At 32.3% G+C, this 25,947-nt stretch overlaps 4 protein-coding genes and 1 long non-coding RNA gene across 5 annotated transcripts; 3 read left to right on the top strand and 2 right to left on the bottom strand.

The window, feature by feature from the left end:
- Positions 1-4,359: 4,359 nt before the first annotated feature.
- On the bottom strand, positions 4,360-5,138 carry LOC108826057 (FCS-Like Zinc finger 15-like). Its single transcript, XM_018599431.2, has 2 exons — positions 4,840-5,138; positions 4,360-4,738 (listed from the first exon to the last, which is right to left on the bottom strand). The coding sequence occupies exons 1-2, from the start codon at positions 5,067-5,069 to the stop codon at positions 4,552-4,554; spliced, it is 417 nt and encodes a 138-aa protein (XP_018454933.1). The 5' UTR covers positions 5,070-5,138; the 3' UTR covers positions 4,360-4,551.
- Positions 5,139-14,415: 9,277 nt separating this feature from the next.
- Positions 14,416-16,205, top strand: LOC108826184 (protein DETOXIFICATION 55-like). Its single transcript, XM_018599568.2, has 2 exons — positions 14,416-14,548; positions 14,656-16,205. The coding sequence occupies exons 1-2, from the start codon at positions 14,483-14,485 to the stop codon at positions 16,084-16,086; spliced, it is 1,497 nt and encodes a 498-aa protein (XP_018455070.1). The 5' UTR covers positions 14,416-14,482; the 3' UTR covers positions 16,087-16,205.
- Positions 16,206-20,310: 4,105 nt separating this feature from the next.
- On the top strand, positions 20,311-21,458 carry LOC108827093 (F-box/kelch-repeat protein At5g51250). Its single transcript, XM_018600442.2, is given in 3 exon segments — positions 20,311-21,042; positions 21,044-21,214; positions 21,216-21,458. Coding segments are annotated over 3 exon segments (699 nt in total). The 5' UTR covers positions 20,311-20,586; the 3' UTR covers positions 21,288-21,458.
- Positions 21,459-22,779: 1,321 nt separating this feature from the next.
- LOC130500261 (uncharacterized) lies at positions 22,780-23,930 on the top strand. The gene is made up of 2 exons (XR_008938875.1): positions 22,780-23,162; positions 23,245-23,930. It is a non-coding gene; the product is annotated as an uncharacterized LOC130500261 (long non-coding RNA).
- Positions 23,931-24,357: 427 nt separating this feature from the next.
- Positions 24,358-25,596, bottom strand: LOC108825720 (protein DEHYDRATION-INDUCED 19 homolog 7-like). The gene is given in 5 exon segments (XM_018599067.2): positions 24,358-24,493; positions 24,495-24,860; positions 24,862-24,999; positions 25,217-25,338; positions 25,440-25,596. Coding segments are annotated over 5 exon segments (690 nt in total). The 5' UTR covers positions 25,480-25,596; the 3' UTR covers positions 24,358-24,469.
- Positions 25,597-25,947: the final 351 nt, after the last annotated feature.

Here is a 25,947-nt window from a genome sequence, read left to right as displayed (position 1 = left end):
ATATTAAAAACAATAAATATAAAGTAGATACATGCATTTTTTTTTTTTACATTCAGTTTACTAAGAAATGACATTTATAAGGCGGTGGTGGTCATTGACAAACCAGTTCAAAAAATAACTAAATAAAGAACATCTTGCGAGACATGCCAAATTGTTCAAACTAGTTGACTTGTACAGTCGACAACATGTTTGAACACAAATTTACATAAACATCTTTGGGTTATAACGCCTTTCTTTGATAGAAAAAGTTATAGAGATATATTTTGCTTACAATTTGAAACTTAGTTTTAAACTTTTCTTTCGAAACTTAGTTATATACAAGTATACTACAAATCGATTCAAGTTCATTGAAAACTGTCATGTTCTGTGAATGTGATCATAATGTTTAATACCGTATGGACCAAGCCCAATGTGAGCCTTTACACTTGGCGCCAAATCCCACCCAAGTCATATCTTTCTATATGCCGCTCGGTTCAGCTTGACAGCATCTGAAACTGAAACCTTCAGAAGGCAGAGCGATCTTAAACGCGAGGAAGGTATGGAAAATAGGGAAGGGACGACGTCCCGGTACTGTTCCGCCTGAAAAGGATAAGAAGCTGCTGCGTGATACCTCGCGCAGGCGACCGACAAGCCCGATTTAAGAGATGTTTGATTAAGGTTATTATATACTTTTAATGTATTTTCATATAGTATATCTCTGTAAAACGCGATTGAGAAAATTTCGGCTTTTGTTATTCATTGATTTTGATTCTTAATTACAGAAAAAGTCATCACTTGCTACTACCAATTCCACCATGCCCTGTCTGGAAGCTCCTTTGGTGGTGAAGGCTATTTACTTTACTAGTATTGAGAAATTTAATGATCCACCAGACTCTCCCGATCTCATAGGCCTTTTAGGACCATAGAAACTTAGGCCCAAGTAGTTTCTCCCGCTATTGCAAACAATCGATTCAGCAATAGTTGACATGGATTGGGCCACAACGAAGCTAAAGAATTTGTGTGGTTTCACACTAGAACATCCATCTTAACCATGTTGCTGAGCCTAGAGACAGAGGCACAGAAGACAGAACAATAAAAATTAGTGTGAACGAGAATTATTTAACAGAAGAGTCCGGAGTTGCTTCAGAGAAAATCGTGTCCCCTCGCAATGCTGGTTCCGGATCAACACATGACTTATATTCTGATAGCAGCAGAAGATAACATTGAAGAAGAAGTAGAAGAAAGAAGTGGGTGGCTTTAGCGTCCTAAAAAGAAGTAAAGGAAGAATTAGGTTGTGGAGGATGAAGATTCTGAAACATTTGGGTTCTAAGTAGAAGTTGCAAGCTCAGAGAAGGAACATAAGGCATCATAATAATAGCTCCCAGGTTCCTTGAACTGCAAGTCTTCGTGGCATGTCAGCTCACTCACATGTCTAGGTCTAATGCTTATTGGCAAATTCTTTTTTTTTTGCCAACTCTTATGGACGCAACACTGTCGATTAACTCTTGAGTAATACTATAATCAAAAACCATTTTACTTCCCATTGCATTATCTAAATGGGAAAAATGGTAGAATGTGCATTGAGAATAAGAATAATGGGTTATAGTGAACACACGGCGTAGTCAATTTCTTTTAAAATCCACTTTCGTTAAATAAAATAACACATCCTTATCCGATTGATCATGAGATCTGGGAAGTTTTAGTGAGATTATAATAATTAAACTCAAATTCACAATTCCCCAAAAATAGTCCATTTTATTTTGGAAAAAAATTTCCTAGCTACACGACGTTTACACTAATATGGTAAAAACCATCCGATGTATTAGAATGTATCAATAACTACACGAAGTTTATGTTAATACATGCCACATGTACAAAGTTTATATTAATATAGTGCCAACATCACAGTCGGGTTAGATTGATCTAAATTTAAGTTAATGAGGTCAATCCGTAATTTATTAAACTTAATAAATTTAATGATTTTTTTTAAAAATGATTTATTAAGATTAATAAAACTAATTGATTTTATTAATGAACTTAATAAACTTAATAATTTATTGAATTTAATAAATAAATTAAAATTAATAATTTACTAATTTTATACATTTAATAAATTTGTTAAACTTATTAAAACTATTACACTTATTAAACTTAAAACTAATAAAACCAATAAATTTATATATTTTAATAAGTTATTAAGTTTATTAAGTTAAGTTTTAAAATTTTATTAAGTTCAATAAATCATCAAGTTTATTATGTTTCTAAATTTATTAATTTTAATAAATTCATGAAGTTTAATTAATTTATTATGTTTAATAAATTATTAAGGTTATTATTTTATTAAGTTTAATAAATTTATTAAGTTTAATAAATTTATTAAGTTTATTAAGATTATTAATTTGATTAAGTTTTATAAATTATTAATTTTATTATTTTAAAAAATTATTATGTTTATTAAATTTATTTAATTTAATAAATTATTAATTTTATTAATTTATTTAAGTTTAATATTTTTATTAATATGTTTAGTAAGTTTAATCATTTTAATAATTAAATTTATATATTTAATTTTCATAAATTATAAAGTTTATTAATTTTATTAATAGGTGTAATAAGTTTAATAATTTTATTAAGATTTATAAATTTATTAAATTTGTTAAGTTTAGTAATTTATTAATTTTAATTAATTTATTAAATTTAATAAATCATTAAGTTTAGGAATTTCTTAAGTTTATTAAGTTCATTAATAAAATCAATTAGGTTTATTAATCTTAATAAATCAGTTTTTGAAAAATATTAAATTTATTAAACTTAATAAATTATGGATTGACCCCATTAACTTAAATTTAGATCAATTTAACCCGATTGTGATGTTAGCACCATATTAACATAAACTTCGTACATGTAGTATGTATTAACATAAACTTCGTGTAGTTATTGACACATTCTAATACATCAGATGGTTTCCACCATATTAGTATAAACGTCGTGTAGCTAGAAAACTTTTTTCCTTTTATTTTTAAAATGCATCTCAAGATTCTCAACTAGTAGACTAGTAGTATATACGTGTATGAGTTCATCAGGTTCTTAGTTTCTTACAGGCTGTATAGCTAGTTTTTGGTAGTAATTAAAATGTCAGACATGCAATAAGAACCATTGTTAATAAGTGAGCCAGGTGTTCTCTTATGGGAAAAGTTGTAGTTCTACTGCATTAATTTAAGAGCATTGGGTGTGTTTCAACTAAATTAAAGACGAGATTCTCTAGTCCTTTGCATTAGACTAAGAAAAAAAAAGGCTGATCACAAAACTACACGAAATCATTATGAAAAGTGAGAGAGACAGGTAAGGGACCTCACTGGTCACTTTAGAGTCGGATCATATGAATATGGACCGCACTGTCTCTTCACAGTCGGATCCTATGAATATGGACGTCTACTCAATTGCATTTCATGGGACATATTTTACAAAATGACAAGGTAAATTGTTAAATTTAATTTGGCCCACATTATTCCACAATAATTCTTTTTTTTAACTAAGAATCTAGTGAATGAGTGACAATACTGAAGAGATTTTTTAATAGTGGAAAGTTTCTTCTTTATCTGCAAATTTATATGGAAATATTAATTGATCTCTTGCTTTATATATTTTCTAATATTTCTTAAGCCTTTTTTGCTTTTCTTATGCTCTTAATTTAAATTTCAATGATCAGTAATTATCCTCCCATTTGATACAGTTGGAGAAAAGATTGCATAAACTTTCGGTGATAGTAGTAATTTTACAAAATGTACGTTCTGACACGAAAATCAGAAATATATTATCATCATTATGGAAAATATCGAGTTGACCGAAAGGTATAACCGTATAACACATGCTAATGTTGTGTGGTATTTTATTTTAGAGACTCTACGAAACGATGCTTTTCCTTTATGAAAAAAACAAAGTAACATAAAGTAAGTTAGTAAAATGTTTTTATTCTGTAAAGAACGAATATTAACACACTATAGCCTCGTTGAAATCCTAAAGTATAAAATTCCAACATTCTTTAATTGTAAATTAAATACTCTTCAAATAAACTTTTGTCGGTTAAAGAGTGTTAAGATTCCCCCATACATTGTAGCATTCGCATGAAACTAAGATTATACTTTTCTTTGTCGTGGATTAGATCAACGTAGTCTATCACTATTTACTAACAGTATTACAAAATATATTTCCTCTCATCTTCTTTTTTTTCTTTTGGGGCAGCCTCTCATCTTCTTTAAAGTTAAATAGTAAATCTCTTAGGAATAAAGTTGCATGGACTATCCTACTCTAAGTAAGAGTTCCATCAAGCATCAAATGGATAATGACAATGCGTTGATAATGTAAAAGGTCAGCTTCAACAAAAAGAAAAGAACTTAAATTAAAATACTGTTCGGAACCTACTAAACAATAAAACTAGGGTCTCCCATAGATACGCAAACTGAATACCCAAAACACCCTTTAGGTTTTACATCTCATTAAAAAAACGACAAAAATTAGCTTAAGGGTGAAAACGTCAAATCACAAGTTTGCAATGCTCTCTCTCTCTATGTTTCAGAAAGTGAAACCGCCTGCTCGGTTTCTCGGATCCCGACGGTGAGGGTGATGACCGCCTGAAGACGTCGTCGTTTCAACAGCCGTAAACGAACAGTTCTCTCTTCTCAAGTTTTCTTCTTCTTCTTCTTCGTCCATGATCATCTGCTTCGATCTACACTCCACGCTACAGAACGCTCTATCGCCTCTGAAACATTCAAAACAAAACATTCAAGACAAAAGAAAAACAGATCGTGTAATAAAAAAGTCTAGATTGTTTTTTTTATTAGTTTTAAATGTTGGACTTACTTATACATGTAGATATCTTTCGCTGGAAGAAGTTTCTTTCTGCAGAGAAAACAATGTTCCAGAAACCCATAACTCAGACAACAATTCTCACGGCGGAGATCGGAGGAGACGGCGGTGGTGACCATGACGGCGGATTTGTTAACGACTTGATGCGGTTTAGGAGTACTGTAGCCGTCGGTGAGAGTGTTGTTGTTGTTAGTCGACTCCAATATAATACTTAGTCCCACCATTATTATTATCTAACCTACTTTTAAAACTTCTGAGATTTTCAGATGTTAATGGCGAAAGAAAAAAGGAGAAGTTTTGGAAGATGAAAATGCAAAATGTATTTTTTTTTTAATGGCATTAGAGGATGGATAGGTGGGACCTGCGAGTGTACTACGCAAGGACGATTGATTTGATATCTTTTGCTTTATACCCGCCACGTGTATCCTCTCTTCTCATTACGGGTGTAACCCTTTTTGTTACAAGAAAAGATATAGGGAGTAGTAGTAGATTTCTGTAAAGCTCTTTCTTTGAAATTTCGACTCTTTTTTTGGATACATACGTTTATCTCTATCTTATAATGTGGAAAGACAGTTTGATGATAAACATCATATAGATCATCATAATTGTTGTTGTGGATATTTTACTTAAGTTCATAATTCTCAATGAATTGTGTATGTACTTGTTATATTTAAAATCTGTTAATCAGATAAAAGAAGAAATCCAAACAATAAACAGTTGAAAATGTTTTAACATTCTACTGGTGTTACGTTTTATAAGGTGCTTGCTCACACTTACTGTTTGAATTTAAGAGAATAAGAGCTGCGTCCTTCTAGTTTTATACTTACCCAGGGACAGCAATTTAATGAAACAAAAGGCTGATAATATGAAGTGGGTCAGAATTTTTATTTGGTCAATATAGTTAAAGCCTATGAGCAGGTTTTTCATTAAAGGCCCAAGCCTTGATTTACTTCAATCACTTGATTTATATTTTTTTGTTTCATCTGCTTTGCATTTTCTTTTATTTAAGCATCTGACTGCTGAAGTTTTGTATTTGGTACAATACATCTTGGAACATAGAAAGAAAATACAACTTGAGAATTTAGTTGTGGAAATTCTTTTGCTAAGAAATCTGTCGCGGTATTGAAATTTACAGCATCTGTTTTCATGGGTTTTTATCACTATTTTTGTATCACCTTCGCAGACAATATTCTTATATCCCAGCGTATCGAAACATGGTGCATTGCTTCGAGAGTTTCAGAAGATTTTGTAAGATCGGCTTCAAACATTGTTGCATTCTCCTCTCTCACTCTGTCCAGCTTTTGCATTAATTAAAAGGTTGTGTTGAGTATAATTTTTTTTTCTTGAACCATTTTTAAAATTATTTTTTTTGGAGAAACAAAAACAACTTTTATTCTGTACGCTTACAACTTAACATGATTTTCTGTTTCAAATTATGCTGTCTTCTCATATTGTGGTGGGGTTGTTGGTTTTAAATTCAAGCAAAGGATGGTTGTGAAAAGATCACTCTTATTGTTGACGATTAGACTACTAAACATTATGACGCTAAACAAACACATCAACATAATTTAAATTTCAGGTGGACATCCTTACAAACATGATTCTGGTGAATTTGATCCTCTAATTTGGGATTTTAATATCAGTGTGGACTTTCAATTCATTATCTCGTTTATTTTTGTGAAGTACAACAAATTGGAATTCCTTTTAACAATTGCACCCAAGAAAAAAACAAATTGGAATACCATTAATTTTCGTTACACTAAATTAAATAGAATTATAGTATCTTAAGTGTATGTAGTTGTCGAAGGTCTGCATTGGCTTCGTGCTCTCCTCCATCAGAGATTTACATGAATCTTAGGTAGACTTGTAGGCTGGTTCAACTCCTTGGTTTGTCAGTCTATGGAGATCTTTTCTACCCTCCGTTAAGGATGGTTGTATCAACGGCGCCTATTGGTGTCTTACATTTAAATTTCTACTTTGCCTATTGTATAGTCCTTTACTCTAGTTTAGTTTTGAACACATTTCTGCTCCTCTCAATTTGGAGTTGTAGTTACATTTGACCTTAATAAAACTAGTGTTAAAAAAGTTGAATAGAATTATAGAAAATGCGGCATTTCATGGTCGGTCTAACTCTTTTTTTTTCGAGCAACAGTCGGTCTAACTCTATAAACAGATAGAAATAAGATTTTATTTTTTTGGTAAAAATGTTACAAATAGTGAGCTTTTTTACCTATCATCTACATGTCTTTTAATTTTTCTTTTTCAAGTTCGATCTCATTAGATGTTATTTTAAAATACCCAGAGTAGTTTAGAAGTTTATAATTATGTCTGAACATGTGGATTAATTGCAACTTTACATGCATGGTTGCCAATTATCTGAGAGATTAGAGCCCAACTGCTGTCGTTTAGTTTACACAAATTGCCTTTACTTTTCTATTTCATTCGTTTTATCCTAATTATTTTTTCCTGACGACTGATAAAATTTATTTTTTTGTTAGGGTTATTAACTTATCAGTGACGTTTTCGCTCCTTCGTCTCGTTTATTCATCTCCCGTTATAAATTTTAATTTATCTATACTATTATTTACGAAGTGATTTGGCTTACTTGTCATGTTCTCCATGATTTTAGCTATTTTGCTTATTTGTCATATTTTTATTAAGTTTAAGCTAAATTATCATTGATGTATTATTTATTTTGAGCTGAGTCACTAAATCATTATTATTTATGAAGTGATTTTTCTTACTTATCATGTTCTCCATGATTTTAGTTAATTTTGCTTATTTGTCATATTTTTATTAAGTTTAAGCTAAATTATCATTGATGTATTATTTGTTTTGAGCTGAGTCACTAAATCATTAATTTAAAATAATAGCCTTGATGAATATTCTATATAAATAAAAACGAATTTATTTTATTAATATTAAATTTATATGTTATATTAGCTTTTCTTATTTGTCATATTTTTATTAGCTTTTAGACTTTTAGATAAATTATTAATTTATTCTTAGTTTCTAACTATTCACTAATTTATTTTAATGATATAAAGTTTACATGTTATATGCTATATTAAATAATTGATTACAAAAAAATATTTTAGAATTATCAAAAAAAAGAAATTCTTCTATATATATTCTTTTTTTGTGCCTATCTGAAAACAATATTTTTATTATAAAAGTTAAAAAAATTAAAATACAAAACAATTTATTATTAAATATTAGTCAACCAAAAAATATAAATATATTTTCTAAACTATCTCTAAGATATGGGTGTTTTAAAAAAACTTAACACAATAATAAGTATATATTTTGATTAAAAGTATTTGACATATATAAATATTTTGATGTTTGATTTAACCATTTAAAAACATAAATAATAATTTATTATGATGGTTTTAGATTAATAAGACATAAACTAATAAGTATTTATAAGAAATTTATGTCTGCATGTGCGGGCAAAACACCTAGTTAATAAGTAAACTGAAGAAAATAATGTAAGTATGTTCAGTTCAAGTAATAGTAATGAAATTACGGAAAATGTCTAAAATCCGGATCCTAACGTTTGGCATTTTTATTTGCCATTTCAAGATTTTCCATCAATTGTTAGTTATGGACCTCTGGTGAATGAAATCAACCCAAAATTGGTTAAACTATATAAACTGGTAAGCCATAAGGTGGGCAATAGCAGACATAATAATATATTTAATTATAGTCTTTTTCTCAAATGGCAATAATCATAGCATTAAGAGCCTAAAGCACATTTATAAATGTCGGATATGTGATAATAGCAGAAATGGGGCTTAAGTGCTATATCTAGAGAAATGCCTAACTATGAGTACGGTTCCATTTGAAGGATATTAATATTATTATCCATCAACATTCACCAAATCTCAAACATTTTGTTTCCAAACTAAATCTCAAGCTTTGACTATTATTTTGGCATCACATACATCTTCATGCTTTCAAATTGTGTGTCATCATGCAAAGTTAGCTAAAATGGACACGAAGTCTATTTGTTGAAATTTTTTAAAATTTCGTCAAATAAAGAACCGGTCACACTTAAACGTATGGTTTTATTTATAATTTATCTTACTATACTTGGACATAAAATGGTTGTACAAACACTTACAAATCATTCCTCTGGTGTAAAAAGAACTAATCGCAAACTACTATAGTGATTAATATGTGAATGTGAATTATGCAGAAAAGTCTTTTGCTTTGATTTCAATTAAATTAAGTGGGACTACGGATGCAACAAAAGTAGAACTGGTAGATATATTAAACTTAAATGTCGGGGAAAGAACATGGTCGTGATTTTCCGATTCATCAAACTGATACTAATAGGAACAAACTTTAAGAGAATGTTCTTGAAGTGAATTCGTACATGTGGGAAACTAATTCGCATAACATGTTAAGGAAACAAAAAATATAAATCATATAAATACAAAGAATTCACTTTCACCATATCATTCACATAACAGTTATAGAAAACAGTTTATACAAATTATTTTATGTTTGTATTTCAGATGATTTAAACAGATTTTCAGTTTTATGGTTAGAAAAAAAAAGATTTTCAGTTTGATCCCCATCCTCTTAGCATATTAAAATAACAGATACACTTATGCATTATATTAAAATGAGATAATAACAACCATCTTAATATGTACACAAATGTTATTCATTATTGAACACACTGAGTGAGTCAAAGTTTCATACTCTCCAAAATTCAAAATGTATGCCTGAAACACAAATCCGACCCCCCCATAGGACGCCATCAGTGTTCATATTAGTATTATGTTTTTAATATATACTATGACAAAGAGGAGAATGTATCTACCATTGACGTAATGATCGTAACACATTTCTGTAACTAAATTTGATAAATACTTTCCATGTGATATTTCGGCACGGCATATATATGAGTGGTATTTTAGTGGTGAAGACTAACTTGGGATACAGCGTGAATCTGTATATTCTAAGTTCAATACCAGTTGGAAACAAAGGTGATATTATTTCGCCAGATTGAGATCGGATTTCGTACCAAACAATTTATATGGTAGTTTAACAATATACACAAACTAGCTCCTAACATTAATAAAGAAAAATACTCGACTCGGGTTAATCAGCGTGGTAACCATTCTATTATATATCAATTAATGCGTTCCTCTCATAATTGACATCCGATAAGGTCTATAAAAAATATATTATATCATTGATAATACATTTTCATTAAACTCATAATAGTCTTGAATAGAACACTTTTATAGAATTCTATAATTTAGAATACGTAATTTATTCAATTAATTATCAGTAATCATATTACAGAAAACAGAATTAGAATTAATAGTGAACATGAGCTACGTGATCCAACAATTAAAGTGGAACAGTGGAAAGCGATTGGTAATATTTTGTTTTTTTGTAACTGAAGCGATTGGTAATATATATGAGCAAGGAAGCAACGGATGGCTTCCTACTGGAGATCATGAAGGAGTGGACAAAGCTTATATCACAAACTCAACGATGCATAAACACATCTAGGTTAGGCATATGTCTATGCATGTGTTACGTGTAGATTGATAGACACCGAGACCAACGGTGGAGATGGAAGTAAGAGGAATAGGCACGTGCGGGAAAAGCAAAAGAAGAGAAGAAGTGTATATCAGCGAGGAAAGGATAGTTGATATGTTTACTTTGTACTGGGAACATCACGACTCTGTCTCTAGCTATATGTACTTATTCTTCACTACTTGTGTTTGTTTTTTCTTTCATTTAGTTTTCCCACGATTTACACAACTTTCTTGTGCTCGTATTTATGATCCAGTCGTTATTTACACATATTTTTTTGTTTGAAAATTATTTACAACACACGCACATAAGTACAATACCTATACATGTGTATGTATCGTCTAAAGGCATACATGATGCATGTGTGTGAAAACTGAAAACCGATGTTTGTTTTTTGTTACAGTGAATATCGGTGTTGAAGTGTGTTCTTTTTTTGGTTAAAGAGAAGTGTATTCATTACATCGGCCAAATAGTGTCCCTTTTCTCTTTGATAAATTGTCGTCCAAGTGCCAAATAGCGTTTTATCGGTATATACTGGAAATAGGACTTTCAAATTCATGGAAATGATATGCAAATCTGACTGAATAAAAAGAAAAAATATAAATCTCTATTATAGAGAAAGAAATAGAGATGAGTTGGAGTAATTTGACCTCTAAATGTTATTATAGAAATAAAAATAACAATGGGTTGGAAATGCTCTTAGACGTAGCATATTTGTATATAATTTTGAATAAGAAAAATAGAAAACTGGATATTTGTATTACCTCTTCAAAGTTTCACAATCTTAATGTTTTAGATGATATAAATTGATTTAACAACTTGGTAAATAATTTTAAGAAATGATATGTATTTTATTTATTTTGCTAAATGATTAATATCATTAAAATGAAAAAGATCCGAATTTACAAAGCTATTCTTAATTTCTTTTATTACCCTGTAAAAAGGCTTAAAATTTAAAAAGATAAAGTAAATTAAACTGTCAAGAATAAAACCACTAACAGTATTCTAGATTCCACTGAAATTTATTACTGAATAATATCATAGGTAATAAAAATAAGGGCCAAATATATCACAAACTCAGTATTTCTTTTTTTGAAAATTTGGTCAACAAAATTCTCTTATATCTTATGAAAACCTCACAAATGGGGGCTATATATTTCAAATTGTTGACAAATAATAATAATAATATATATAACAAATTATTAATTGTCATGATGATTATTTTCCACGTAAGCAGAGACATGATGTAAAATGTCATTAATTCTAACTTATAAAGACTGGAGTGGGAATAAGAAGAAAAGGGCAAAGAAAAAAGAGAAAGGGAAGGTATACATAATTTTCAAGTCGATCTAGGTTGATAACTACAGTGAGAGGGAGACAACACATTGCACTATACCTAATTAAAACTAGTTTCATTTTCTAGACTGATGGACAAATCATATCAATTTCTACTTATATCTTTAGTTTGAGTTCCACAAATATCTTTACCAATGAATATGGAAATCAAACGTCGGTGTTAGTTATATGCAACCATAAATATTAAATTTCAAATCTCAAGACTATGTCTAGTTTCAAAAGAAAACCATAAAAAATGATTTCCTCTTCTAAAATAGTTTACTTTTCATCACGAATCAAACAAAATGCATTTCTCTGTTCTTTTCTATAAGAATGCATACTCGGTTAATAAAACAAAGTGATGCTAGGTTACTCTCGTCTGCAGATTCAAACCAAAGAGACGTTTACGTTATTTGATGATACCATCTTCTTGATTAATTCATAATATTGTTGAATATTCTAAAGATTAGTGTATCTTTATATATAAAGTAGGCTTTTTTATCTCCTTGGGGGGAAAAATGCCATGTGGCATTCTCTTTTTAACTATTAAAATATTTTCTCAACTTATATTTATGGGTTTTAATTGGTGTTAATTGTGAAAGACATTGAATTTTAAACTTTCTTTCATAAATGTCCACGAGTTTATAACAGTGTTTTGAATCCGATCCGGATCCGCGGATGAACCGGTAGATTTGGTGACCAAATGTAAATCTGATTTTTTTTTACAGCAAAATTTAATTCATATTAATCGGAATTAGGTTATGTAAAAAATCCAAAATTTAAGAACCAAAGAAAAAATATTTGATGGAATTGTAGTATTTTATAAAACTATTATTTTGATGTTTAAAAAACATTTTAAAATATTAAATTTAGTTTTTATATATTTATTTTCATTGCTAATATATTATTATATAATAAATTTAATTCATATTAACCAGCGGTTGATCATTTGACCCAACGACCCGATAAATCGTCTGGTTTAGTATCCGAATCAAATTTCAAAACATTGCTTCACAGAGTTTCTTAGAATTTGATGTTGACGATGGAGAATAGGACTTCTACGATTCTCTTTCTTTAACACAATCGACGTACCCGTTCATGAATCCAGAAATTCCACTCATCCCACTCATCCCACTCTCTTATATTGAATACTTATTTAATTCATGCTTCCTTAGCTTCATTACCTATGTATAGACGGTGTGAGAGCTCGGGTGGAAATCCCTTTAGTTTTTCCATTTCAGATCATGTCGAAGTCTCAGTTTCATTGTTCAGAGTTAAAGACAAGCCGGTATAGAGATGTTGTTAAGACTAGGATACAACAATTTTGGCAAGCCTGAAATGTTAAGAAAGAGGCAAGCTGTTGGGGTTGATATGTTGTTTGCTTGATGGAAAGGTAAGAAGATTTGGTGAAATGTTCCACTCCGGTTAAAATAGAATTTGTCCATTAAATAGAGGAGTTTACCAAACATTTATATTTTTTAGCTAAAAAAATATATTTAAATTTATCAAGATTCGTTGATATTTGCAAATAAAGGTAGACAAATAAGAATTTCGTTAACAGACGGATATAATCTTCCATTATAACAAAATTAATATAAAAATAAATTTATATTTCTTATTTTAAAATACATATTTTTAGAGGCCTTCAAACTAAAATAACACATACAACTCGCACCTCCATATTTAAAAAATAAACGTGGTAATCTGAAAAGTATATATTAATACTCATCAATTAGTTTACCAAAAATTGATACTTCACCCTTACTTTTTTTATAAAATTTATAAAATATGAAACTTATTCTATCTTTCTATTCTTTGAACTACATATATTAGTACAAGTTTAATAGTTCATAAGTACTCTAATAATTAATAATATAAGTATGTTCTCTAAATAAAATGTCAACTTTGCTTTATTTCTAACTAAATTAACTTTGTTACGACTATCAGCTTTTTTTCTATTTTTATTAAATCAATTAGTAACAGCCACTTATGTTATTTCTCTTTGAACTAAAACAAAGTTAGATACTACGTTCGTTACCAACTATCAAAAATATTAGAAAATATCATTTTCTTTTAACATATTTTCATTTTCATATTTTTAACATATTTTCTTTACTAAAATTATATAATAAATTATAAATTCATGTAAGAATAAAACATACAGACCCGGCGCGTAGCACCGGAAAACCACTAGTATATATATATATATATGGGATATTTCTAATTATGAGGATACTTGTAGAAGATTTGAAGATTAGATAAAGAGAGGATCATATAATCGAACTTCGTATTAAGTTGATCAGCATGTTGTGAAGAAATTTGATTTAATTTGAGTTTTTGTTCTAGTTATTCTCTGTTGTTTTAAGTTGCTATGTACCTATCTTTCGTTTGTTTATGAGACACTTCTGTGCGAAAAAAATCAGATTCGGATATACATCAGTGTTCAAGAAAATCTCATTAAAATGGGTGATTTTATTTAATTCCGTTTGTATATATTTTCCTCAAAATATAACTTAAGTCTGTATCTATATCTATTATACTTGTACTGATTAAAATTCTTACAATGTCCACACTCCACACAAAGAAAATGGAAAACAAATAATGAAATAAATATTTACGAAAGCCCCACCATGCCAAACTAGGAATCAACTCAACCAAGTTACTAAAGAAAAACTCTATAAAAGGTCTTCTTCTTTTCATATTTTAAAACCTCTCAATTCAATCAAAACAAACTCTAACAATGGTGGCCGAAGAAGATTCACGTCTCATAAATCTCCAACACAAGTACAAGCAGACAATGCCTGAGGTATTTTATTTTATCTAAAATATTATTCTCGGTATACTTCTTTGTCAGTCTTTCAGATATCTCTCATATAATTTAATTATATTATTTCAAATTTATTATTTAAAAAGGTTGTGGAGGAGATGAAGAAAATTTGGGACATAAGTTTCCCGGCAGCTGCCATGAGCATACTAAACTACCTAAAGAACATGACATCGGTCGTGTGCATGGGCCGACTAGGTAGCCTCGAGCTCGCCGGAGGAGCCTTAGCCGTTGGATTCACCAACATAACCGGTTACTCTGTTCTCTCCGGTTTAGCAACCGGTATGGAACCACTTTGTGGTCAAGCCATCGGCTCTAAAAACCCTTTACTCGCTTCCTTGACCCTCAAGCGAACCATCTTTCTCCTCCTCTTAGCTTCTCTTCCCATCTCTCTCCTCTGGTTGAACCTCCAACCTCTAATGCTAATGCTCCGCCAACAACAAGACATCACACGAGTGGCTTCTCTCTATTGCTCCTCCTCTTTGCCTGATCTTATAGCTAATAGCTTCCTATATCCTTTACGTATCTACCTACGTTGTAAAGGCAACACGTGGCCTTTAATGTGGTGCACGTTAGTCTCCGTCCTCCTACATCTCGCCATCACAGCTTTCTTCACGTTTTACATCTCTCTCGGCGTCGCTGGAGTCGCGGTATCATCTTTTCTCACCAACTTCATCTCCTTGTCGCTTCTCCTTTGCTACATATACTTGGAAGAACATAACAACGACAAAGCCAGTCTTAATACGCCGTTGGTCCTCATGTCTGGTTCTAGTGACTTTGGTAATGATGAGGTGTGGTCAACGCTGGTCAAACTCGCGGTCCCGAGCTGTATAGCGGTTTGTTTGGAGTGGTGGTGGTACGAGTTCATGACGGTCCTCGCCGGATATCTCCCGGAGCCAAAGGTGGCGCTAGCAGCGGCTGCCATCGTGATCCAGACAACGTCGCTGATGTATACAATCCCGACGGCGCTCTCCGCCGCAGTTTCCACGAGGGTGAGCAACGAGTTGGGAGCAGGACGGCCGGAGAAGGCAAAAACGGCGGCGGCTGTAGCCATCGGAGCCGCCGTAGCCGTTTCAGTGTTCGGGCTTGTGGGGACTACCATGGGGAGAAAGGCTTGGGGGAGAGTTTTCACGGCGGACGGAGCTGTCCTCGAGCTGACGGCGGCGGTTCTTCCGGTGATAGGAGCTTGTGAGCTTGCCAACTGTCCTCAGACCACAAGCTGTGGTATCCTACGTGGTAGTGCGAGGCCACGTGTAGGAGCCAAGATTAACTTCTATGCCTTTTATGTTGTTGGAGCACCAATGGCTGTTGTTTTAGCCTTTATGTGGGGCTTAGACTTCATGGGCCTATGCTATGGGTTACTTGCGGCCCAGGTTGTTTGTGCATTCTCCATTTTGACCGTTGTCTATAAGACAGATTGGAACAACGAGTCCTTGAAGGCTCATGATTTGGTGGGCAAAAACGTCATCTTAGCTGATGTTGATCAAGTTATTGTCAAATGGGATGAAGGTCTACACTAACAGAATATTCAGTTGTTGTTCATACTATCTATCTCTATTTCTGTTTCATTGATTTCTTTTTGTTTCTAAAACTTTCCACATATATATTAAAACACATCTACATGATACATGTATAGACACACGAGTGTCTTTATTAGACAAAGTTATTTTACCACTCATTCAATGTTATTTCCCAGAGATTTATAGTTTATTAGGTGTTTTAAATCATGATATTTGTGCAGCGAACTCAGAAGTTTGCTACTTCTCAGTTTGACGCTTCAAATAAAATGGGCTTAAAGAGAAATAAGCAACTATATAGTTCAGAGGATGTATGCGAAGATTAGTTTAGGTTTTCTGATAGCTTATCGTATTGTTGTTAATTATAGAAAATATTTCTTCTTTAAAAACTACATCTGAATAAATGTACTTTATCAATTGGGAATGAACTAATAATGAAACTGGTTTATTAGATTATCAATTGTGTTTCTCTTTAAAATGAATCTTGTGCTCACCTGTTAAATGAGATTGTTAGATGAGAATTTACACGTTGGAGTACCTTCAAATGAAAGTTTCAAAGATATGTAAGAAGGAGAAAACAATCACAAATTGAATTGAAATTTTGATTAGAAGTTTGGTTTTTCCATTCATCATATTCAAACATCGAGTAAAATGACTTGGCTCCAACTCCACCTCTATGCATGAGCTTAATCCAAGTAAAAATAATTAGGGAGGGCAGTTGTTAACACTTGTTTGTCTACTATGTCAATCACACTACACAATAATATAAGAAAAAGTTCAATTACCTTAACAAAAGGTGTCCTAAATTCAATTAGGAAAGGGGGATTGAACTTTAACAACTGAGGCCAGTTATGGTGAAGGAAATTGATCAAAAGCCCCTTGATATGGTCACCATCCTCATCTTGATCCGTCATGATCATGACATGTTTATATCTCAGTGAATCGGTTGTAGTGTAGCTCTTCCCCTCCTCCAAACCGATAATGGTTTTTATGTTCTGAAGTTCTCTATTTTTGTTGATCATATCATTGCTTTCTTTCTACACATTTAGTAATTTTCTGTAAGTTTTTATTTCTACTCCTCCAAATCAGAGAGCTCGGTCATCTAAATATCAAGGAAGAATCAAAAGTTTTTAATTTAATGTGATAGATAGTTATTTTCAAACGTGGAGTTTGTGTGTTGTAAAAAGAGATGTTTGCAGACAAACTTACAACAAAGTGTGTTGTACTATTAATGTACAATATTTCTCTAGAGCTTCCGCATCATGCAATTTCTCAATTAGTTTTTAAAGAAAAATCACATAATTTTTTTTGTATTGGCATTCACTAACATTTCAAATCATAAAGTTTTTTATTAAACTTTTTAAATTAGCTTTTGTAACATAAAAACCTTTCAATCTCACTTACGTATTTATAAAATTGAAACTGTGATATGTTAACCTGTAAATAAGGTGAAATGTCAGTTTTTTAATTTTATATTTATTTAATTAATAATAGCAATTAATAAGAAATAAAATAGGAAACATAAATAAAAATTAGAAAAACTACAGAAAAAAATTCTTAAAAAAAAAGAATGTTTTCATATTTTTTAAAGATTCAATTTTTGCAAAGAATTTTTTTTTTTTTTTTAAATTACATGAAGCTCTGATTTTTTCCAAAAAATATATAATTTTGAGGATATCTACATTAACAATAACACTTTTCGTCATATCACGATCAAGAATAATTTTTTTCGTCTTAACACCAATGAGATGGTGTTAGAAAATGTCAGAATTTGTCACTGTTTTAAACATATCAACATATCACCATTTAGAACATGTCAAAATTAAACGATTTAAAAATTATCAAATGTTACTTTAATGGTTATATGAAGAAAAGTGTTACTATAAATGGTCGTATCTTTAAAATTATTCTTTTAAAAGAAAATTTTAGAGCTTTTAAACAAAATTTTAGAATATAAAAATAAAAATTCTTATTTTATATGATTTTTTAAAATGGCAGTTTCTAACATATGGATGATAATGGTTATGACTCGATCTTGAGATGTAACAAAAATGTTATTCTTAATCGTGATATGAAAAAAATGTTATTGTTAGTGGTGATCATCGGGTGGTGATATGTTCAAATTATTTTTTTTTGAATTTTTACTGTTTTATATGATTTTAAAAAATAAAACTAAAAATTGTTAATATTTTTGCTAAACTTGTATATAAAATGGAAAAATAGATTTTTTGAAATTTTCTATGTTTTTCTAAGTTTTATTTATGTTTTCTATTTTATCTCTTATTTATTACTTTTATTAATTAAATAAATAATTAAAATAGTTTTTGAAGAAAAATTGACACGTCACTTTATTTAAAAGTCAACATGTCTGTCACATTTCTACTTGGTGGACAAATAAGTCAAATTGAAAGTTTTTTTGATACAAAAACCAACTTGAAAGTTTACTATGCTAGTTAGATAATTTCATAGTTTAGAGTGTATGCCACTTTGAAAGTTTTATGCCATTTTTTGCCTAAAAATATACTTAGACAGATCCGCTTCAGTAACTATATGCCTACAAACATGTAACCCTTACAACATCATCCAAGCCACTATGCGTACTGAGAACTTTATGTCCATATAAAACCCTTAAAATAGATAATATTTCGGGTTGAGGGTGAGATTCCCAATACTTCCGGGTTCGAATCCCCGCAGCTGCAAACACCTTTAAGTGGCCACATGGATATGAGTCCATTGCTTATGACTCATTTGAATATCCGAGAGATGATCTATCCGTGGGTTGCACCTTCCATCCGGGGGTTAGGCTTGGTTTCATTAGTGGCTCGGGTTTAACTCTTTTTTAGATAATATTTCGGTGACATGAAGCGTAAGCTTCTTTGACTTCCTTCCACGTAATCATTCTATATACATTTATGTGTCTTTATTGGAAAAGGAGAGAATATAAACTTTTCGGAAACAAAAATTGCTGAAGATTTTGCATTATTGTGTAGTGGGTGGATGGATCATGGATTGCATGATGAGGATTTTAATGAATGCGATTGGCAATGACCATGACGTGAATGTATATTAGGTACGTGAGTGTATATAGAGTTACCGAACCACATGGAAAACAAGAACTAATTGGCCGGAACACATGTGCAAGCATGTGCATGTGTACCCATACCAAAGTAGGCATCATATAGTGTCCTTGTGGCTTCTCGATTCTGTTCTTCACCTTAATAATCTTTCACAACAACTAAAGCTTTAAGTTCTTATTCGACTTGCAGAATCTTTAAATGGAAATATACTATTATCATTTTGTTTTAGTTAAATCCAAACTAAAGTTCATGTACAAGTTGGTAGGGGAAATAAACGGGGTCCGTCTGTCTGATCAAAGCGAAATTAATACAGTTAGTCTGTTGGAGCGGTAAACACACATAAATATCACATTCCCATATTTTTTAAGACGACTTAAGATAATATAAGTTGAATATCATCATGAAGATATATAAAATTGTGTGATAGAAGAACAAATTGAAAAAAAAAAAACCAATGTTTAAAACTAGACTAAAGGCACTTCTTCAAATATTAGATGAGAAGTTGAGAACGTTAATTAATTAAGATGCAATGATAACTTTGATTAAGTGTAAATATTTTTACCGAAAAAGAAGAGAAGAAAAGGTAAATGTAAATGTATTAGCGAACAATCTACTTGGGTGTAGTGGACAAAACACAAAAGGAGATGGGTGTAAATGTATTAGCGGACAATCTACTTGGGTGTCACTGACACATCATGTTTTGTTTGTTGTAATGTAAACAATTACTTAAGTGCTGCTCCTACGATCCTGGTCACCGTGACATAGGTTTTGATAATTTGAAGGTTTAAACAAAATAAAATGTGCGATCTTCAAATTATATTTTACTTGTTAAAAATGTGAAATGGTGCAGAAGTTATTCCTTCTACAGTTCTACCCGTAGATGCATATGAATATGAATAGAGGTTAAGATGAGTTTTGTCTGACTCAAAACAAAACAATGAAAAATTGGCAGAATTGGCTAAATACATATGCTTCAACCCTAGCATAGAAGCTCGCAGAGTGTGATCTTCGTAACGGTGTGTGCATGATTCATACAATTGACATACTGTATGCTGTCACAATCCAATAAATTAATGTTTTCACGAATGTAAAAGACCACAAGTCGGTCAAAACAAGCGTGTGCTTCAATGACGTTTATTAATTATTAAGTTTTGCATTCAAATGCTTACAAGAAAAGAACATGACCTAACCATGTACGAGAGAGAATCCAAATAACCCACGAGAAGGAAAACATTATATCAGCAGTCTTGCAAGTTGTAATTTTGTAAGGGCCCATTAAACCGTAGGGCCCATTAAACCGTTTACTTTTAAAAGAAACAGCCCATAACGTCCAACTATGTTTTAACCTAACGAGTTGTTGTCGTTGTCGGAACACAGACAAGAGGAAAGAAAAAAAAACTCAATCCTAAAGCGAGATTTGGCGTCAATGTCGTCCAGGGAGAAAAGGAGGAAGAGGAAGAGGGAGCCGTCGCCGACGCCACCTGTTTCCAGAAGAAGTTGGTACGCTTTGGCTAGAGCCGTCCCTGTTACCAGTTCTCCGGAATCTCCTCCTGCGCGCTTTACTAGTCTGGAGGCAGTTGGCTCTAATATCTACAGCATCGCCACGCCCCGATCCCTTAACGCCTTCCCTAGATTCTCGATACTTGATTGCATGTCTCATACGTGGGTCCAGGAGGCTCCAGCTTTGCGGGTTGAACTCCATTCGTTTTCCGCCAGCGTCGTTGATCACAAGATATACGTAGCAGGTCACGATTACCGTTTGAATGATAACTCTTTCCAGGTGTTCAAATGGTATGATACCGAGAGAAGAAGTTGGAGAGATTTACAGGGTTTGGCAGGACTACCTAAGATCACAGCAACTAGTCGTCGTTATAGAGGAGGAAAGGTTTATTAGATTGGGTGATTACGGTGGAAACATGGTTGTTTTTTGGGGTCATGTTAGTGCTTGCCCTAGCTATTATTATGAGGAGATTTATCAGATGGAGGTTTGGTGTGCAGAGATTTCGCTTGAAAGGCGGAGGAGGGGCAACACTAGTGAGATTTGGGGGAAAGTTTGAGTGGTTCGATCAACTGCTTAAAACCCGCACATGTCATCGGGTTGACAAGGTTCTTTCTACTACTCTCTGATCAAGATACACGCGCCTCTTCTTTTCGCGCGCGTGCGTTATTGGACTCTGTGGTCAAATGTACTTTTGTTAAGCTTATTTATTCGAATCTACTTTCTCAAAGCTTATTTTGTGTCCAAAACTTAAAATATTAATAAACAGCTTCTTTGAAGAAGCACAGGCTTTGATTCAATGAATGGATATATCATTGATGTACCCTCACATGATTTGGATTAGGACACAGTTTCACCAGACTTGACAAAAAATTTGGGTTAAGACACAGATTTGATATTGTTGTTAAAAGATTGATACGTGTTTTTGTCAATTGTATTCTTTAGTCGCTCCTTTTTTTTGTATGCCTATATATATATATATATATATATATATATATATATATATATATAAAAGTGTTTCTATACCAAAAGAACTAGAATAAGAATCGGGAATTCGGCCAAACAAAACCTCAACTTTGCACGAATTGCCAAAACAAACATGAATTTTTGGGCTGGCCAAAAAAAACACTAAACTTTTATTGACTTTCTAATTAATTAACAATGTTTTCGTTGACTTGACAATTTAGCACGCTGTCAGTTAACTTAACATACGTCGTTTATTGTTGGCGTTAAAGTAAAACGACGTCGTTTCAAATGAGATGAAACGACGTCGTTTTATATGATTTGAAAAATAAAAACAAGTAGCCCCCTGGATTTGAACACATGTTGGACAGGACATATGACAAGGTATTTTACCACTGGGCTAGTGGAACTTTCAATGTACTTACTAACATATTTAATGTTATTTGGTACTCTTTGAATATAAAATTTTTTTCTAAAAACTTAAAAATATCTTTAAAATTTCAAAAATTTGAAAAAGAAATATTTTTATAAAATTAATTTTGAAATTAAAATGAAAAAAATTCTTAAAAAATAAAAATCTTTAAAATTCAATATCTAGCTTAAAAATCGAAATTTAAGAAAAAAAAATTTATTTTATAAAAAAAATAAATTTTGATTTTTTAAGCTGGATATTGAATTTTTTAATTTTAATTTTTTTAAGAAAACAAATTATTTTCTCATTTTAATTTCAAAATTAATTTTATAAAAATATTCCTTTTTCAATTTTAAAATTTTAAAGATATTTTTAGGTTTTTAGAAAAAAAAATTATATTGAATGAGTACCAAATAAAATTAAATATGTTATTAAATACATTGAAAGTGCCACTAGCCCAGTGGTAAAACACCTTGTCATATGTCCTACCCAACCTGAGTTCGAATCCAGGAGACTACTTGTTTTTATTTTTCATCTCATTTGAAACGACGTCGTTTTACTTTAACGACAACAATAAACGATGTATGTTAAGTTAACTGACGGCGTTTAAGTTAACTGACGGCGTGCTAAATTGGCAAGTCAACGAAAACATTGTTAATTAGAAAGTCAATGAAAGTTTAGTGTTTTTTTGGTCAATCCAAAAGTTCATGTTTGTTTTGGCAATTCGTGTAAAGTTGAGGTTTTGTTTGGCCGAATTCCCAATAAGAATCTCCTCTCTCTTTGAACAAAAAAAAAAAAGAATCTCCTCTCTCTCTCTCTTGTCGTTCTTGAGAGTTGTTCAATACACACTGTTTTTGATAAAACTTAGAAAAAGTTGTTAAGCAGAAACATTCAAAGGTGAAACAATCTCTTTATTTTATTCCTTTGGGGATATCCATCTTATCTTTTCCTATCTTTCTCGCCGCTGGTACTTCCCGGCGATCTCGTCCTCTTCCCTTTAGAACTCATCAAACTCCCCTCTGGTTCTCTTACATTTTGCCCCTCCAAAGGTTGTGAAGCTGAACTACGATTCTCGGTTACTTCTCTGAGCTTTTGGAGTTCTCTTTTCCAGACACCTTCAGGAGTTGAGGTTTTAACTTTTACATTTTTTTTTTGTTTTACCTTTTTTTTCCCTAGCTTCTTGTAAGGCCCGAAGAGTTTCTTGATGGCAGGTTGAAAATGGAAGATCCAATAGGAAGCTATGATCTTCCAATTCTCTCCCGATTGTTTGATATTTTTCTTTCACCTCCTCATAAAGCTCGGCATAACTCCTCCTCTCTCTCTCTGTCAAATCTGAATTCTCCATTCATAAACATCTGTCACCAAAGCGACTCTGCATTCGAGCCTATCAAACTCTGCATTCAGCTTCTCCAGCATAAGTTTCTGTAAAAAAAAAAAAGAAAACAACATTATAACTAGTTTAATAAACAAGAAAAAAAAAAATTACCGCCTGGGCTCTGCTTTCTTTCCTCCTTCATCGTTTAAGCTGACAGTGAATGCATAATCATCGTCCTCCTCGGGAAACAGTATCCTTGCTTCCGGAGAAAGCTTAGTGCCAAGGTATCTTGGATGTGCAGCATCTTTTCCACCCTACAATGTCCACGAGCTTAGATCAACAAGGAGATGAATAACTTGCTCTATTAGCTAGCTATACATACCGCATTCCGTGTACCAGATTGCCCAGGGATTCAAGTAATGGCATGTTGTTACTACCAACATGATCCTGCCCCATCTTAATGATTGTACTGTTGAGGCTTTTGTCACTGTGCTCTGATACAGACTGGCAGCAGTATGGTCTAGCGTGTTTTTTTTTTCTTGTATGTTGTAAAACGATTTTAAGAAAGTGATTTGAGTGATAGAGCGAAAGGTTTTGTGTTTAAAAAATGGAGAGCGGAAAAGCTGGAATATTGGAGAATGAGAGGGACAGAAAAGGAAAGATGAGAAGAAAGCGAGGGAGAAGCTGGTGCACGAGCAGGGTTCATTATGCATCGAGCCTTAAGAAATTGAGAAGAAGATTACGGAGGCCCTGCTTGACTCCATTCCATTCCTCTCTAAAAGAGACCACTCTCTTCTTCAAATAGAGAGAAGTCAAAGACGTTTTTAGCCTTTTTTGCATTTGGTAGATAAGTTCAAAGATTGGTCTTGTAACCTCTTTTTGTGATAGTGATACAATTTGATTGCTGAACTGAATGCACAGCTTGGCTTATATTATCAAATCTTTAACTAGTTTTTTTTTTAGTCTTGATTAGGAAAAAAGTACACGTCTAATTACTTGAATATGCACATTAAGGTTCCTCAACTACATTCGATTACAACATACATACACTCATTAGCTAAGAGGCTTTGCTAACACACATAAAGACCAGTCTCTTGTTTCACCATTACCAGTGAGAGAGATTAGAGCTTGTCTTCAAGCATGCATGGTTGACCACACCAAGTCCCGCACAAACTCACTCTTTCTTGCCTTGTCTTGATCTTCTTCATTTGAAAGTGATAACCTTTGAGGGGTGTCCTTAGGCGAGACAGAGTCTCCTTCTGTGACAAGTTTATTAGCCGGAGGAGGAGGAGGAGGACGAAACATAAAAGATGAGAGCAAAGGATCAGAAGAATCTATATTGGATGAGGGAATGAAAGTGGAAGATCCTCCAACTCCATGAGACTGTATGTTTCCTTCCCTAAGCTCTTTTCTAAGTGTAAGATAGTTTGAGCTGTATCCACCACCTCTACGCAACCTTCTCCTTCGCTGTTGCACGTTAACTCTCAACACATCAAGGAGTACCAACCAAAACGACTCTAGCAGTGATGGTACGAAAAAGAAGAAGAACAAAACAAAACACAAAAAAGGATATCTTGAAAACGTTGGCGTGTTGTGTTGTTATGTGGCCAACGATGTCCAAGCCCACCTTCTTTGAGCAGACAGGACAAACCTAAGTCAGAAGACAATTACAAAAACCATTTGAGCACTCTGTTCTTACATCAAAGATAACACATAAGAGGGGAACCTAAGTTACTAATGGTGGGTGATAATAACGGAGCTCAATGCTCACTTAATTAAGCTAGGTAAAGCGTTAAAAAGGTAAACTTTCTATTTCAGGAAAGTTTCAGACACAAACCCTAATCAACATAAGTGTGAAGATGATTTACCCCGTTCTTGGCCTCAACAGGATGGTCTTCATCAATGTGGCAACAAAGGCCAACCATATCGAACTCATCTGCACAGAAGGGACAGATAAACTCTGCTTTGGCATCTTCTTCCAAACACAAATCTGCCACCATTGTTAAAATAGGAAAAAAAGAAAGAAGGTGACTTTACATATATATAAGACTAAATTCATGCACTTTTAGTTAAGCCAAAACAGAATAAAACCTGATCGAGAAGGGTAATTGATCAACGAATTAGACTCCATTTTTGTTTAAAAAAATAAAAATAAAGAAATTGAAGATAGATTAGCTAACCCTAGAAGAATGAGTGGAAGAAAGAGCTGTGAGATGAGATAACTCGTGGGTGGATTCGGTTTTGCTCGTATTTACAGTGTTTGACCAAACACTAACAAGTGGCTTTGTTGTGTTTCAGTTCCACACATGTGCCTTTTGTGGCTCGTGTGTGCCTTTTTTATCCAAGTTTTTTTTTTGGTATACCTTTTTATCCAATTTGTGTATATTAGTTTCTCTTTTATTTTTGGCAAATGTGTAAATTAGTTTCTCTATAATTACAGAAACGATAGAGGCTATCATGAATAAGGGGAAAGTGCATACTTACAAAATTAATAATTCTAAGTTTCTAACTGCTTAATAATAAAAATCTGATTAAACTAGTGTTTCACCTTAGTTGTGTCGTGTGCCATTTTCTTCACTTTTTCCCTCTCGTTTCTGTG

Source organism: Raphanus sativus, chromosome 9 (genome assembly GCF_000801105.2).
Source record: "Raphanus sativus cultivar WK10039 chromosome 9, ASM80110v3, whole genome shotgun sequence".
Lineage (NCBI taxonomy): Eukaryota > Viridiplantae > Streptophyta > Magnoliopsida > Brassicales > Brassicaceae > Raphanus > Raphanus sativus.
This window is presented reverse-complemented; position numbering and strand designations above follow the sequence as displayed.